The sequence below is a fragment of the Protobothrops mucrosquamatus genome, unplaced genomic scaffold, assembly GCF_001527695.2.
Source record: "Protobothrops mucrosquamatus isolate PMUCROS unplaced genomic scaffold, P.Mucros_1.0 scaffold67, whole genome shotgun sequence".
NCBI classification, from domain to species: Eukaryota; Metazoa; Chordata; class Lepidosauria; order Squamata; family Viperidae; genus Protobothrops; species Protobothrops mucrosquamatus.
In genome coordinates this window covers 571,882-585,413 of record NW_015386445.1, presented here as the reverse complement: position 1 = coordinate 585,413, position 13,532 = coordinate 571,882, and the positions used below count along the sequence as shown (strand labels likewise).

Below are 13,532 nucleotides of genomic sequence, written 5' to 3'. Positions count from 1 at the left end.
GGGATCGTCTCAAGAGTGACAAAACAGAGAAACTGGAAGGTTGAGAGGAGCAAAATGAAGAAAAAGAGGCCAAACCTTGAATCCATCATTTTGCGGCAGGCCCAACTGCTATAATTGAATGCTAGTCTTTCAGGACTAAATGATCTGCCTTCCACTCCTGCCTTTCCTTAACGTTGGTCATCTTGATACAGCTGTCAATCCACCGCTACTTACCAGCCCAGCTTGTCCAAACAACAACTGTACAGCAGTTTTACAGGCTCCCCGCCATGTAGAAGGGCAAACTTGATTCAGGACTTCTGTCACAGGAGAGTCATCTCTTGGGGTCATTCCATTATGGTAGCCAGCTTCTTTAATTAATTGTATCATAGTGTGCTGTCAATATACACAAGGGGGAGGAGTTAAGCAAAAAACAAGCAACATAAATATTCCCCATTCCAACTCAATATATTTTGCACTGCTGACATCTAGCATTCCTACTTATATTACTCTTGCTCAAGTTATGATGGCCCAAGCCAAACTTCACCAGTTTCCCACAAACTTACTGCTTCCAGGCATTGCCACGCCCCCGTTCCAGCTCCAATTATTCGATGTGCACATGGACAGGATCAAAGGAAATGCCAATGGCATCCAGAAGCAGTACAAGAGAATGTTGGAAAGTGGTACTGAGTGGAGAGAAAGAAACAATGCATGAAACCATCATGTTAGAGAGATTTGGGGATAGTTTAAAGAGAGGCTGTTTGCTTTAATTTTTTTGTTTGTCATTAAATCCAACTCTTTCCATATCTGAAAACCAGAGCCAGGATATGAGATTTCAAGTGGAACACTGTTCTCAGCTGAAATTCTCCCAACAATAGGAATCCCAGAGCAAGAGGGATAGCACAGAGAAGGATTTCTACCTAATTATATTAAATTAATCATGGACAGAATCTGCCTATAAAGATATTTACAGTTTCAAGGCCATAATTTCAATGTAGAATCGTTGAAATATAAAAAGAATGTGAAAAGAAGCAACTCTTTTCACACATTTTATTGAAAACTACTGGTTTTCTGCAGCAAAGATATACTATGCCAATTGATAGCAACAGAAAAAATATGTAGAGTTCATAGTCTATCATGTAGATAGACTATGCTAACAGAATGAATCATAAGAGTAAAAGGGAAATCTATAAGAAATGTAAGGAGGAGAATATAGTCATTTCCAGGGAGGTATAGTTCCAATCCAAAGAAAAAGTGGCGATGGTAAGAAGACAGAACTTCTTAATTCCTATTTTGAACCAGAGGAAATTGGAGTCCTAGTTGACCATCATTGTGACACTGGAGAAAAAAGAGATGTTAGAGAAGGGGAATATAAGAATATAACCAATTTAAGAGAACTGTAGTTTGTGGGGCCAGATGGACTTCAGCTTAGGTTATTGGAGGCTACAAAAAACTGCTTTCATTATGTTCTGAGAACTCCAGAAAGAGAGAAGACAAGAGCAACAAAGATGATTAGGGGACTGGAGGGTAAAGCGTATGATGAACAGTTGCAGGAACTGGGTATGTGTAGTCTAACAAAGAGAAGGACTATCGGTGACATGTCTTCTAATATTTGAGGGGGCTATGTTTTTCTGTGTTTGTTTCTGTCTTCAATGTCTTTACAGATGTTATAATACTGCTTCTTGTCTCTTCTAACAGCATTCTGGAAGTCTGATAGGACTTTCCATGTTGTGAAGAGAAAGATTATTGACTGGTAGTTGGATGGTTTCTTTCCTTGTGGGGGTCCTTCACGATCGGCACTGTCCTGTGTCCTCTCTGGGTGGAAGTCAGCTGTTAGCAGCATCTGTGATGCTAGACATTCATTCACTGCTTTTGGTTTCTTCAGACAATAGGCATGGATCATGTCCAGGCCGGTTATTGTTCAGCTGTTCATGTTCTTAACCCATTGTTTATTTCATTTTTATTTATTTTTCACATTTCTGAACCACCCATCACCCTCAGAGAGGGACTCTTGTTGAATGTCTGTTACTGTGATGGCGACTGGTTCATGTTCTGGGAGATTGCTGTCGACGGCTCTCAGGTCCTGCAGCCAGTTTGCACTGGTGTTACGTATCTTCTCTTTCTCCAATATGTTCTTCCAGTCTGGTTGAGTTTCTGCTGTTGGTGGTTCTGCTGTTACTTTGTTATTGAACTGCAGTTAGGAGTACACCTTGGATGGTTCTTTGGAGAACTGGCCAGTTATCTTCTTAGCCTCTGCTTCTCTCACGTATCTCCTTAAGTGCTGTAAGCCTTTGTTCAGCATTCTCTAAGGTTTCAGAGAGTCGGGCCCTTGTATTTTTTCAGTAATCGAGTAGGCAACCTTGGCTCTTTTATGATTCGTGGACTTCAACTCCCAGAATTCCTGAGCCAGCCAAGGTTGCCTACCCCTGCCATATCCCATCTCTTATCTATAAAGTACGATCTTTTCAATCCTTATGTCGGCAAAAAATCCCTAAAGGATTGCCAGAATTAGCAACATACCTTGTTCCCTGCAGCCACCACCTCCAGCCCTGCCACCACGCGGAGGAGCACAGCAGGAATTGGAAGGTTAGACCAAGACACAGAGGCTACGTTCACGTGAGACGTTAGGAGGAGTTTCCTTGCAATTACAGGTAAAAATGTGCTGCCCAAATTGAGACAAGGAAGCAAACCATGACCACCCAAAGCCACTCTGAACGCAAGAAGAAACTGTCAGAGAAGTTCAGGATGGCCTGACGCAAAGCAGAAAAGATGCCCGAGTAAAATGGCAGAGAGGTTTTCTTAGCTGAACACAGAACTGGTTTTTGTGCCTAATTCGACTTTACCTTCTCATGAATATACTTGTCCCAGTAACACCAATTTTCAAAGGCCTGCTCTTTGCCTCTATGTTTTCAGCACATAAGGTTCTACTCAAAGCAGAAAAAGATTTGACAACGCAAACTATTTCATTTAGAGACTTACCGTTTTCAGTTTTAAATTATCTGCTGCAGATTCATTGAAGGAGATTCCTTTCAGAAAGTGGGCCCCTATCTGGATGGGAACGGTTGGCAGCTCACACTGAATCGGCTGAGAGGGAGTCTGTCGCCGTCCAGTCTGCTGGGCTTCAGCTTCACTGCAACAGCCCTGAAGACACAAAAGGCCAAAGTAAAACGTAACAATTTAATTGTTACCCAGCAGATTTAATGGACCCTCTTGACTGGATCCAGAGAAAGAGGCTCTTACCTGCAAGCTTTCTTCAATTGCCTTTGGATTCATGTGGAAACCAGCCTTCATTGCATATTCACAGTGACCCAAACTTTCCAAAGCAACCTTGTATGCCTGATACATGTACAAAAAAAGCACCACATAAGAGATAAATACAGACTGTCCATAAAACCTAAAAAGGGGGAAATCGCCCCACTATCCAATCACTCCTTAACATGGATCTGTGGTTGTGTGCGTTCTAGACAGTAAAGAAAATAATCCCACTAGGGAAACTGACCTGCAAAGCACTGTCTGTTTTCAAGTTCAGTTCTTTTAGCTGGTGCTCTGGAATGGCCACATTCTGGGAGCAGAAGAGTTGCTGGACCTGAATTCCAGCTAAACAGCCGTCTTTCTCTCGAAGCCGCGAAGTGGCCTTTAAATAGATGGCAGGAAATGTGAAGGTGACAAAATGACAGAAGTAATTTTGAATTGTTTAGTGAGGTTAAATTTCATAATTTATATCATATTGGGACATTAGTCAAAGTTTAGGAAAGAGACCCTGCAGCTTTGCAGTGATCAAGCAAAACAAAACTCTGATCAAAGATCACCTCATCATGACAGACAAAGGGACTAACTATGCACATATAACTCTTTTTGTATCATTTTTGAAAACATTTTTAAAACAAAAATAATACAGATTTTGAAAGAGGAAAGGAAATGAAAGTAATAAGTGAGAAAGAAAAAAGAAAAGAAAAAAGTTATAAAGAAGCGGCTTCCATTTTCTTATCAGCAGTTACATTTATATTTTACCCTCTCCTTCTAAGGCTATAACATAATTTTTTCCACAGTCTATCCTTTCTAATCATCAAACTCATAAATCACAAGTTCATTCTTTTTCTTTTTTTTGGCAAAAAGTCATTTCGGAGTTTCCAGTCATTAATGAATGTTAATTAATACAGCATTCTAAGATTCTGTCTCTGTTGAAAAAATTGGAAGTGTTAATTATGTTAATTATTAGGGGCTAAAAGTGGACCCTTTAAGTCCGATTGGCTGAGTTAACTTTCCTGTTGCACATCCCACTAATCTCTTTGACGTAATTAAGCAGGTCTTCTGAACGTGGCCGTAGAGAAATTCCCTAGACCTGGAAACCTAGCTACCCTAAAGGAAGCCAAGATCAATTCTGTGCTAGGTGAAGGGAATGGCAACAATTTTCCATCTCCCTGTTAAAGGTGATGGGAGCCTGAATTGAGAACTGCTGACGTCTCCGCACAGCAGCGCAATCCCACCTCTCTGGCTCCTTTCCAGGACCGTGTTGCTTCATCCAGTTCGGCTGTGGGGCTCACGCCGGATGTCTCCCTCAGGCCAGGATCTTTCCTTCCCTGGGCTGCAGCCTCACTGAAGCACGACTGAGCCACTGGCTGGACTTTCTGCAAAGCCTGGGATAGAAACTGGAAGTGAACCTGCATCACGGTCAAAAAGCAGCGTCCAAGTACCTGTTAAAATAAAAATAAATAAATAAACCACGAAGTTGGCAGTTTTTCATGAAGTTGCAACCATCACAATATCCCCACAATCATGTGATCACAATTTGGGTGAATGACAACCAACCCTCCCTTATGAGAGGTGCAGAGTCCCTATGCTGTCACATGATCCCCACTGCAAACCCTTTCTGCCAGCCTCCCACAAGCAGGCTCAATGGGGAAGCCGGCAGGAAGTAAGAGGTAGCTCCTGCTTCCACTGCTTTTTCATTTGCCCACAGCTCCACCATCCCCCTGTGGTGCCCACCACCCTCCTTTCTTTTCCCACTTAACAACCTGTTTGGTCTTGGGGTTACAATGGCAAGTGGGGCTGTGGGATTGCCATTGCTAAGGAATAGGGTCACATGATCATGCACTTTATGGCCGTATCACTTAGCAACAGAAATTCTGTTCCCAACTGCCATCAAATCTGAGGACCTAAAGTAGCACCTATAATGACCTATGGTGCAAAACTGTGGGGATTGTCACAAACATCATTCCTTGAAAAAACCCACACTCACTTCTTAAGATCCATTCTGGGGACAAATAAAAACACCCCTGCCTCTGCAAATAGAGCTAAAATAGGCATCCACTCCATCCACAGCTGTACAACAATTCAAGCTTTCAACTACTGATAGAAGGTTCTTTCGGGGGATCATAATGAATTATCAAAAAGTGTCTTCTTGTCAAACAGTCTGGCATGTTCCATCCTATCAACATGTTAAAAATCAGTTTCCAAAACCATCTCACTCCAGGGATATTCATGTCCATATTTAATCTCAGTCGGCCAAGTCAAGGACATGTTCAAACAAGAGGGTTAATACTAGTGCTCAAGTTGATAAAGTGACATTTACGGTACTAATATTAAATCTTTAAAATGGTTGGCTCAGACAATCTTACAACATATTTAACTATGGTGTGATACAAGATCAAAGAATAGCCCTAACCAGTGCAAGATATGAACTCTCGATTTTAAACATGATTTCATCAAGTACCTCATCCAGAAAAGAGATGTATATGTGGCCACCACAAATAGAGGACATCACTCATATCCTCTTTGATTGACTGTCCATTAAATGCTTCGGCCAGAGCATAGCATTTAAAGTCACTAATTGGCAAGACAGCCCATCAACAAGCGCTTACCTCCTCCAAGGCACAGACTCATCATGTACCTTAAGAAAAACTGCCATGTTTACAGCTAAAACCATTCAACTTGAGAGCTTCCAGCTTAGATTAGTTTGGGGTTCATTGCCAAGGGGATGACCGTACATGATTATTTCACTGAATATTTTTATATCCCAATACACAGCATTATTTATCTTATTGTATTTAATATGCTCACACTAATTAATAAACAATAAATTAAACCAAAATCAAAACCAAAACTCTTTCCTACTATTTTTCCCAGCATAGAGCCTTCTCCAGAGAGATAGGTCTTCACATAATCTGTCCGGAGTAGTACAATTTCAGCCTGTGACGCATTTGCGACTTGAGTGAAAATCCAGGGTTGATTTGTTTGATGATCCGTTGGTTTATTTTGGCTGTCCATATTATTCTTTGGAATTTTCTCCAACACCAGAGTACAAAAACACCAGTAAGCGTCCTCTCTTGTTTCTTTCACTTGCACAGGGTGTCATAGGGAGTGTCAGGTCTGCAGCTTTCTGCCGGGGGCTGTGACGGCTGAGACTTCCAGGAATGGCTGTGGCTTTGCACTGCACTTTGGCTCAGGGGCTTTTTGCAGCCCCAGAGCCGCAGCATGCCAAGAAGTCCCAGGACAACAAGCAGCCACGGGTCCCCCAGTTCTGGAGCTGCTTGCTGCCCCACACGGCAGGTTGCAGGGTGGCCAAAAGGACACAGATGGGGGAAGGGAGCTGAAGAGGAGACTGGGAGGGACTAAGCCAGAGTGGCTTTGATCGGGGTGGGTTCACAGCTAATGACCAGTGTTGAAGACAGTAGTGCCAGGATTTCTGTTGCTAAGCGATGCAGTCGTGTGGCACTGCTGTTTACAATCACATCACTTTGTGATGGAAATTTCAGTCATAAGCTGAGAACTACCTGCGTATCACTAGTCACTTCCTGATTTGATCACTGCAATGCACTTTGCACGGAGCTGCTTTTAAATACCACTCAGAAGCTTCAACTGGTCCAGAATGCAACAGCAATAGCAGCAATGGGCACGCTTCAACACGTCAATGCAAGACCTCTGCTTGGCAAGCTACACTGCTTCCCAGCATGCGTCCGTGTGCGATTCATGGAATGGCATCGGACTCCGTTACCTGATACCACCCATCTCTTCCGGTGTCAATCCAGATGGTTCAATCTGGTAGAATTGGTATGCTCTGGGTTCCTTTGATCAAGCAGTGCTATCTACGGGAACCTTAGAACCTTCTTAGCCTCTTCTGGAATGAGGTCCCCCTTGAAATCTGGAGGGCTCCCACCATGCTGGTGCTCTTGTGGATATAAAGACCTGGCTGTTTTCCCAGGCTCTGACCTAGGATGATCGCAACCCCTTGCAGTACGAGTGTGTTAATAGGTTTTTGTGTTGCTGCCTGGATTCACAATCTTACCTAACATTTCCTACTTAGGTTCTATATTTTTATTTGTTCTTATACTAAGCCACCCAGAGTTGGTCTGGAATTGGGCAGTACCTAAATCAATCACTCTGTGGAAAACTTATTAACAGGGGTTTTCATTAGCCTTCAAATAAAATTCTTTTGATACACTAAAAAGTTGTCAGGATAACATTTTAATAGCTATAGCGCAGAAACTATTTCCTAGAATAAATATACTTTTTCATAGACATTTGTAAGCAACTCACAGGTCATCTAGTCCAATGTTCAGTATTTGATTCATATGCAAATTAAAATAAAATTCAGGTGTTCCAGTAAAGTTTCAGATGACTATCCTATTACAGAAGCCTTATTAAATATACAGAAATAATTTCAGCTACTACTTTTGTCATCTACTTATGTAACTAAAAAAAACCCCTTGTATTTTATACGTGATATTATTGCCAATGGAATCTGGAAAAGAGCAAGCCAGGAAGGTTATTCAACTGAAGCGTATTTTTATCAAATTAACTGATGCTGGTATTTTGAAGATTCTATGATAAAAAAAGAATGATAATCAAAAGTGTTTCACAGACTGAAGAACATATGGTCTTATTAACCTTTCCCCTTGCTTCATTTATTTATTTATTAACAAGAATGGGTCAGAAATGGTCGAACCTAAATCTACTTGAGTAGAACTGCTTATAGTAGTGGCTCACTCCTCCAGTCTCCTCTGACATTCCATTACAATTCAATCATTTCCTTTCTTCCTACAAAGTTTAAACCTAAGAGCTTAGGTATGCCGACTGACTTCTCTGTGAAGTTTCATTATTTTAAGTATTCAACAAGAAAGTCCCAGAAAAGAATTGCACCACTTAGGGGCTTTGCAAAACCTCTTAAAGAAACAAAACTATTGGTTTTGAATCCAATTCATTTAACTTAAAATAATGTATTTAATATATTTACTTTCATATTTATTTTGAAAATATCAGAGAGCATGTGATAATACAAAGAATATGCAGCTCCATACTATTATGATAAATAAAAAGAAGTTGACACTACAGAACAGACTGTCAACACAGCCAACTTAATTTACAAAATTTCAGAACATACAACTCTATATCCATTTAAAATAGTGGTTTTCCTTCAAAATGTTGCAGATTGAGATGCAAGAAAATGTGAGTGTTTTATATTAAAAGGTCATCTAGGTGCACAAATCATCACTTGAATAATTTACACAGATTGTAAGTGGAAGGGATGACATTTTTTTATTTTTTCTCAATTACAACCCAGTGTGAGCTTGGAGGAGTGGGCACATGGCAGTTGCTAAGCATCTGAATAAGGATGGAACATAAGCTCATCAGAATGCACGTGGACATGCTGCAGCACACTCACCCACCTAATTTCCCTCCCATCTTGACCCGCCAGGTCCCCAAAGGCACTGGCCTGCTTTGCCACCCCACCAGGTTCCACGCACCCCCAATCACCATTTGCTCACTCGCTTTTTGAAGATATCCAGAGCTTAGGAAGTCAGAGTAGGGAAGGCCACTCCCTTGCTGGGCCATTGCTGGGCCATGGGACACAATCCAGAAGAAATCCTGCTGCTTTTGCTCCCCTCGCAAGCCGCGCTACCTTTACGCGCACAACCCAGGAGAAGAAACGCTGCTGCTTTTACTCTCTTCGCCATCTGTTCCTCCCCAACACTGCTGCCCCTTTTGCAAGGGAAGCAAAAGCAGCAATGTTCCTTCTCCTGGATTGTGCCACGTGGCCCAGCAACAGAGCGGCCTGATTGTGACAGGGTGGGGTATGGAAGAGGCCCACAGGGCTTTGGGGAACCCAAGGGGCAGGAAGCAGAGCATGCGATATCTCAGAATGTGGGGGTGCACATCTGCCTGCACCAGCCCTCCCACTGTCTCCCCCACCCTAACGACTTACGCATTCGTTTAAATAATGCATTGGAGAAAGCAGGGATGGGAAGGACCTTAATTATGCATTTCACTTAACATATAACTTGACTTCCGACAGTAACAGGCAGGCTCCATTACTGTCATAAGTCGAGAACCACTGTCTTCTGTTAAACTGTGCCAAAAAGCCTGCTAAATCATCCTCAAGAGAGGCTGTCCAGCCTTTTCTTAAAAACCTCCCAAGATGAACATACTGTAGCTTCTGTAGGTAGACTGTTGTATAGATTTTACCATCAGAGTGTTTAACCTAAACACCTAAATTACTTTATGTATAAAGTTCACACAGCTTGCTATCCTCACTATAAACATCATTGAAGCTTAACAGCTCTGAAGACTAGAAATAATATTTTAATCATCTTACACATAAACTCAGACAGGAACACACAGAGAACAATCAAGGCTATCTATAATAAAGGGAGACATATTCCAATGTAACTTCATTCATATATACTTACACGTCCCAAATTATAAATGATGTGAGTATATTTAGCATTATGCGAAAAGAAAAATGCACTCCTGACTGTGTACTCCCTAATGCAAATGGCAAGGTAGCACACATGTGGTATCAGCAATAAAAATAAAGTGACACCTGTCATTTTTACTTAGTACAGAAATGCCTAAGGCAAACTGTTGGGATGGATATAGAGAGCAGGAATGCAGAAAATTTAGCTAATAGTACCAGTTGCACAGGAGAGTTTTGCAAATTTAGAACAAGGAATAGTTTTGCCAGGGGTATCTCTTACAAAAACACAGAGGACACGAAGCAACCAGAAGCTTAAGAAGAAGATGTGCAGAAAGCTATTGACAGTATAAAGACATCGCTAAGCTGGAGCAGCATAATCTTGCTGTTTAACAAGCATTTATGCAAAAAAAAATATGATTCTTATCAAAACCTCCTTGCAACAGTATTTTTTAAATCATGTCCTCAAGATAATCTGTTGGTATTCTTCTTGCTTTCTCCACAGATGTCATTTGAATTACAATAATAATTGTAATAGCAAAAAAGTAACTAGATCCTTTACTATTATGTTAAACTTAAAGTGAAGTCGGTGTAAGAATCAAATCTTCTGACCAGGCCAGAATAAGATGATAGCAAAGCAAAGCATCAACATAAAAATATGCTGGCATGTACAGGGTCCAAATAATTCGCCACTAACCCAATTCTTATAAGATCATTTGGTAGATTAAGTTGCAATATAGAATGTTACCATACCTTTAGGCTCTATTTGTTCTTGCTAATAAAGGATCTACTTGATTTATTAGGATAGGATAGGATAGGATAGGATAGGATAAGATAGGATAGGATAGGATAGGATAGGATAGGAGCTGGAAGGGACCTTGGAGGTGTTCTAGTACAGCATCAAGTAGCATCAACAGAGAGATAGTATCAAGGTCGCATGAAGTGTTATTGCTTTATGCTGCCTTAGTAAGTCCACACTTATTGCATTCAGTGTTGGTCACCACAATACAAAAAAAGAATGCAGAAATGTCAAGCGCGGGGAAATTGGGAGAATCAGGTAGTTCAAATGAGTATAAAGATTTATTGCAAGCTTAAGCTCTCTACAAAAATCTGAGCTACTAACGGTCAAGGGAAATGAGCAGGAATTAAGAAGGCATTCATGGTGGGCTGGACCTAGATCTCTTGTGAGCACACAGAGACTCGTGACTTATGACGCCTCCCTCAGGCTCAGCCTGGTCATCTCCTACAGAAGAGCAACAAAGGTGACTGGAAGCTGAACCGTATGGTGAATGGTTACCATAACTGGGAATGTGTGATCTGACGCAGAGGAGAACTAAGGATGACACGGTAGCAGTCTTCTAATATTTGAAGGGTTGTCACAGAAAGGAGGGGGTCAACCTATTCTTCAAAGCACCTAAGGGTAGGACAAGAAGTAATAGATGGAAACTTATCAAGGAGAGATCCATTTTACAACCAAGGAGAAACTTCCTGTCAGTGAGAACAATCAGTGGTATGGCTTGCCTCCAGAAGTTGTAGGTACACCATCACAGAAGTTTTAAGAAGAGATTAGACCCCCATTTGTCTGGAATTTTATAGGGTCTCCTGTTTAAGCAGGGGGTTTAATAGAAGACCTCTCAGGTCTCTATATATAACTCTGTTATTCTGTATTCTGAGCTATTTTTAAAAGCTACTTTGCAAGCCTAAGATGCTAAAAAAAATATGGCACCATCCAAAATTAGCTGAATCTCTCTCTCTCTCCCTCTCTCTCTCATCTTTTCAGGACTGTGCTTTACCATATGCATTGCAAATTCAAGGGAGCTAATTATCATTCCCAAACAGAAGGTATGTTATCAGTATGAATGGCTATTATTCCATATACGCTGATTGCTGCTGGAAGAGACAATCAAATTCTACAACACCTGAAAACAAGTATTTTATCGCCTTTTAAATTCATAAAGTAGAGCCATGCCAATTGCAAACTTCATAAGGTATTCAGGAATTCAATGCATGTCATAAACCTTACAGGTGGGCCCTATTTCTGAATATTGTACCAAACCTCAAAAAAAGATTCAAAGGGTTCAAAACTTAATCTTAGATCAGTGTCATCTTCTTAGAGGCAATGTCTAGAAGTAGCATACTCAAACGTATGGATCAGTTACCACTTTAAACATCCAAACTCTACACTATAAGTGAATGGGCATTATAATGCAATTATTTTTTGAACTGTCACTGCAGCAATAGATGGATATGTGGATGAATTTTTGCATTTTATTTCCTACATGTGCAGGGATTGATATAAAAGAAAAGGGATCAGTAGATTCCAGGTAAATTAAAAACAACAATTGCATTCATTCTTATAATGTCAGTATCCAATTAAAGCTAACTTACCATATATCCATAATCACATGAATGTTTGTTTTTATTAGCGGTAGTTTAAATAGTTACTTGGGAAGATACAGTATGTGTTATGACAGCATCAGTCCATCTGTTAAACATATCATAGTAACACAACCGCTATTCTCCCAAAGAAAATACCAAATGCAGTAGCACAGATGTTTCACTAATTGATTTCTACTAGATGTGTCTACCCTGACTGCGATCCTAAAACCTCTTGGCAGATCTTGACTAAAGAAAGGGAGCAACTTACCTCAATGTCCTGCAGGCTGAATTCCTTCTGATCTTTAAAGTTGGCTGCTCCAGCACTAAGTTCCATGAGCATTTTTGCAATTTCTGGTTTTATTGCTGCTGTGAGTCGACTTGCTGCCTCCATGACATGTTCCTGCACGTCCTTCAGTTGCATAGCTGCCTTAGAATAGTGCGAGTTCCGGAATACACTGCTGAAAAGGTCTGTGAGGAAAGTGCTTGCACGACAAAACACATTGAGTGCATCTAGGTATTTGGAGATTCCCTGCTGGAGGTCTGCGACTGGAGTCGCGTGACTGCAGCTGCCAGCAGCAGCCAGGGAAAGCAGGGGAGAGGTTGGAACTGAAGGTGCTAAGGAGGCACCCAGAGTCTTGCCTAGTTCTGGCACTTGATACTGCTGGTGTTGCTGCCCTTTTTGCTTGGACCCGCCAAGCAAAAAGCGCCGCTTATAGTCCATTTTACTTTCTTGTGCACTGCAGCAATACATAAGGAAGTACTTGGCCAAGGGGTTTTTTTTTTTTGAATTAATTCATTCTCGTGAGTTGCTCTCTTGGAAATCCATCTATGTGTAGCAGTAGTAGAAGAGTATGCACATAATTTTCAGAAAAGGCATTTGAAAAAAAAAATCTAGGTACTAGGTGTCAGTAGTGAAAATGGCAGCAATTTTGCTGACTCGTACAATTCACTGTTCAATTGCAGCACTGCTGCAATTACAATTTATAATCATAAAAGCAAGTGGTGGTAACTAAAATACTATTTCCTCCTTAGCATTCTACAGTGGACACCCAAAATGTCGTTTGCTGTTGTTTTCCTGTCAATGAATTTCTGACACCTGATGTTAATATTGTTTTAAATTGAAGAAAACTCATGTTTAAAAAGTAGTACCATTGTTATAATTTTCTTCAGTTAGTATTAGGAAAGGAAAAGCAAAATCACTGCTCAACAGTGATGATTAATGCAGACTATTACTGTTCTTGAAGAACCACCGAGTCTAAACATCAGCAGACAAAATAACTTCTTGATTTGACAGAGCCTGTCAGTCAAATCCCATCTTAATACTGAAAAAAAAGAATATTTGTTTTCTAGAGTCTTTGCTACTACACTTTATTCATAACATAAGTTTTCTTTTCTTTTTATTGCAAACCTTTCCACTTTTGCTTCTTGGTGCTGAGGTAGTTTCCTTTTAATATTACTAAGTGGTGCTTTCAGGGTTCATTTTTCT

General features: G+C 40.7%; 1 protein-coding gene across 1 annotated transcript in view; it reads right to left on the bottom strand.

Moving 5' to 3' along the window:
• The window catches only part of KIAA0355 (KIAA0355 ortholog), a 20,306-nt gene extending 7,491 nt beyond the window's left edge, over positions 1-12,815 (bottom strand). The window contains exons 1-6 of the mRNA XM_015812090.1: positions 12,315-12,815; positions 4,464-4,670; positions 3,476-3,610; positions 3,217-3,312; positions 2,956-3,117; positions 214-372 (exon numbers count right to left, since the gene is read on the bottom strand). Coding sequence (XP_015667576.1) covers positions 214-372; positions 2,956-3,117; positions 3,217-3,312; positions 3,476-3,610; positions 4,464-4,670; positions 12,315-12,797 — 1,242 coding nt within the window. The 5' untranslated portion in view covers positions 12,798-12,815. The remainder of the gene's footprint in view (positions 1-213; positions 373-2,955; positions 3,118-3,216; positions 3,313-3,475; positions 3,611-4,463; positions 4,671-12,314) is intronic.
• Positions 12,816-13,532: the final 717 nt, after the last annotated feature.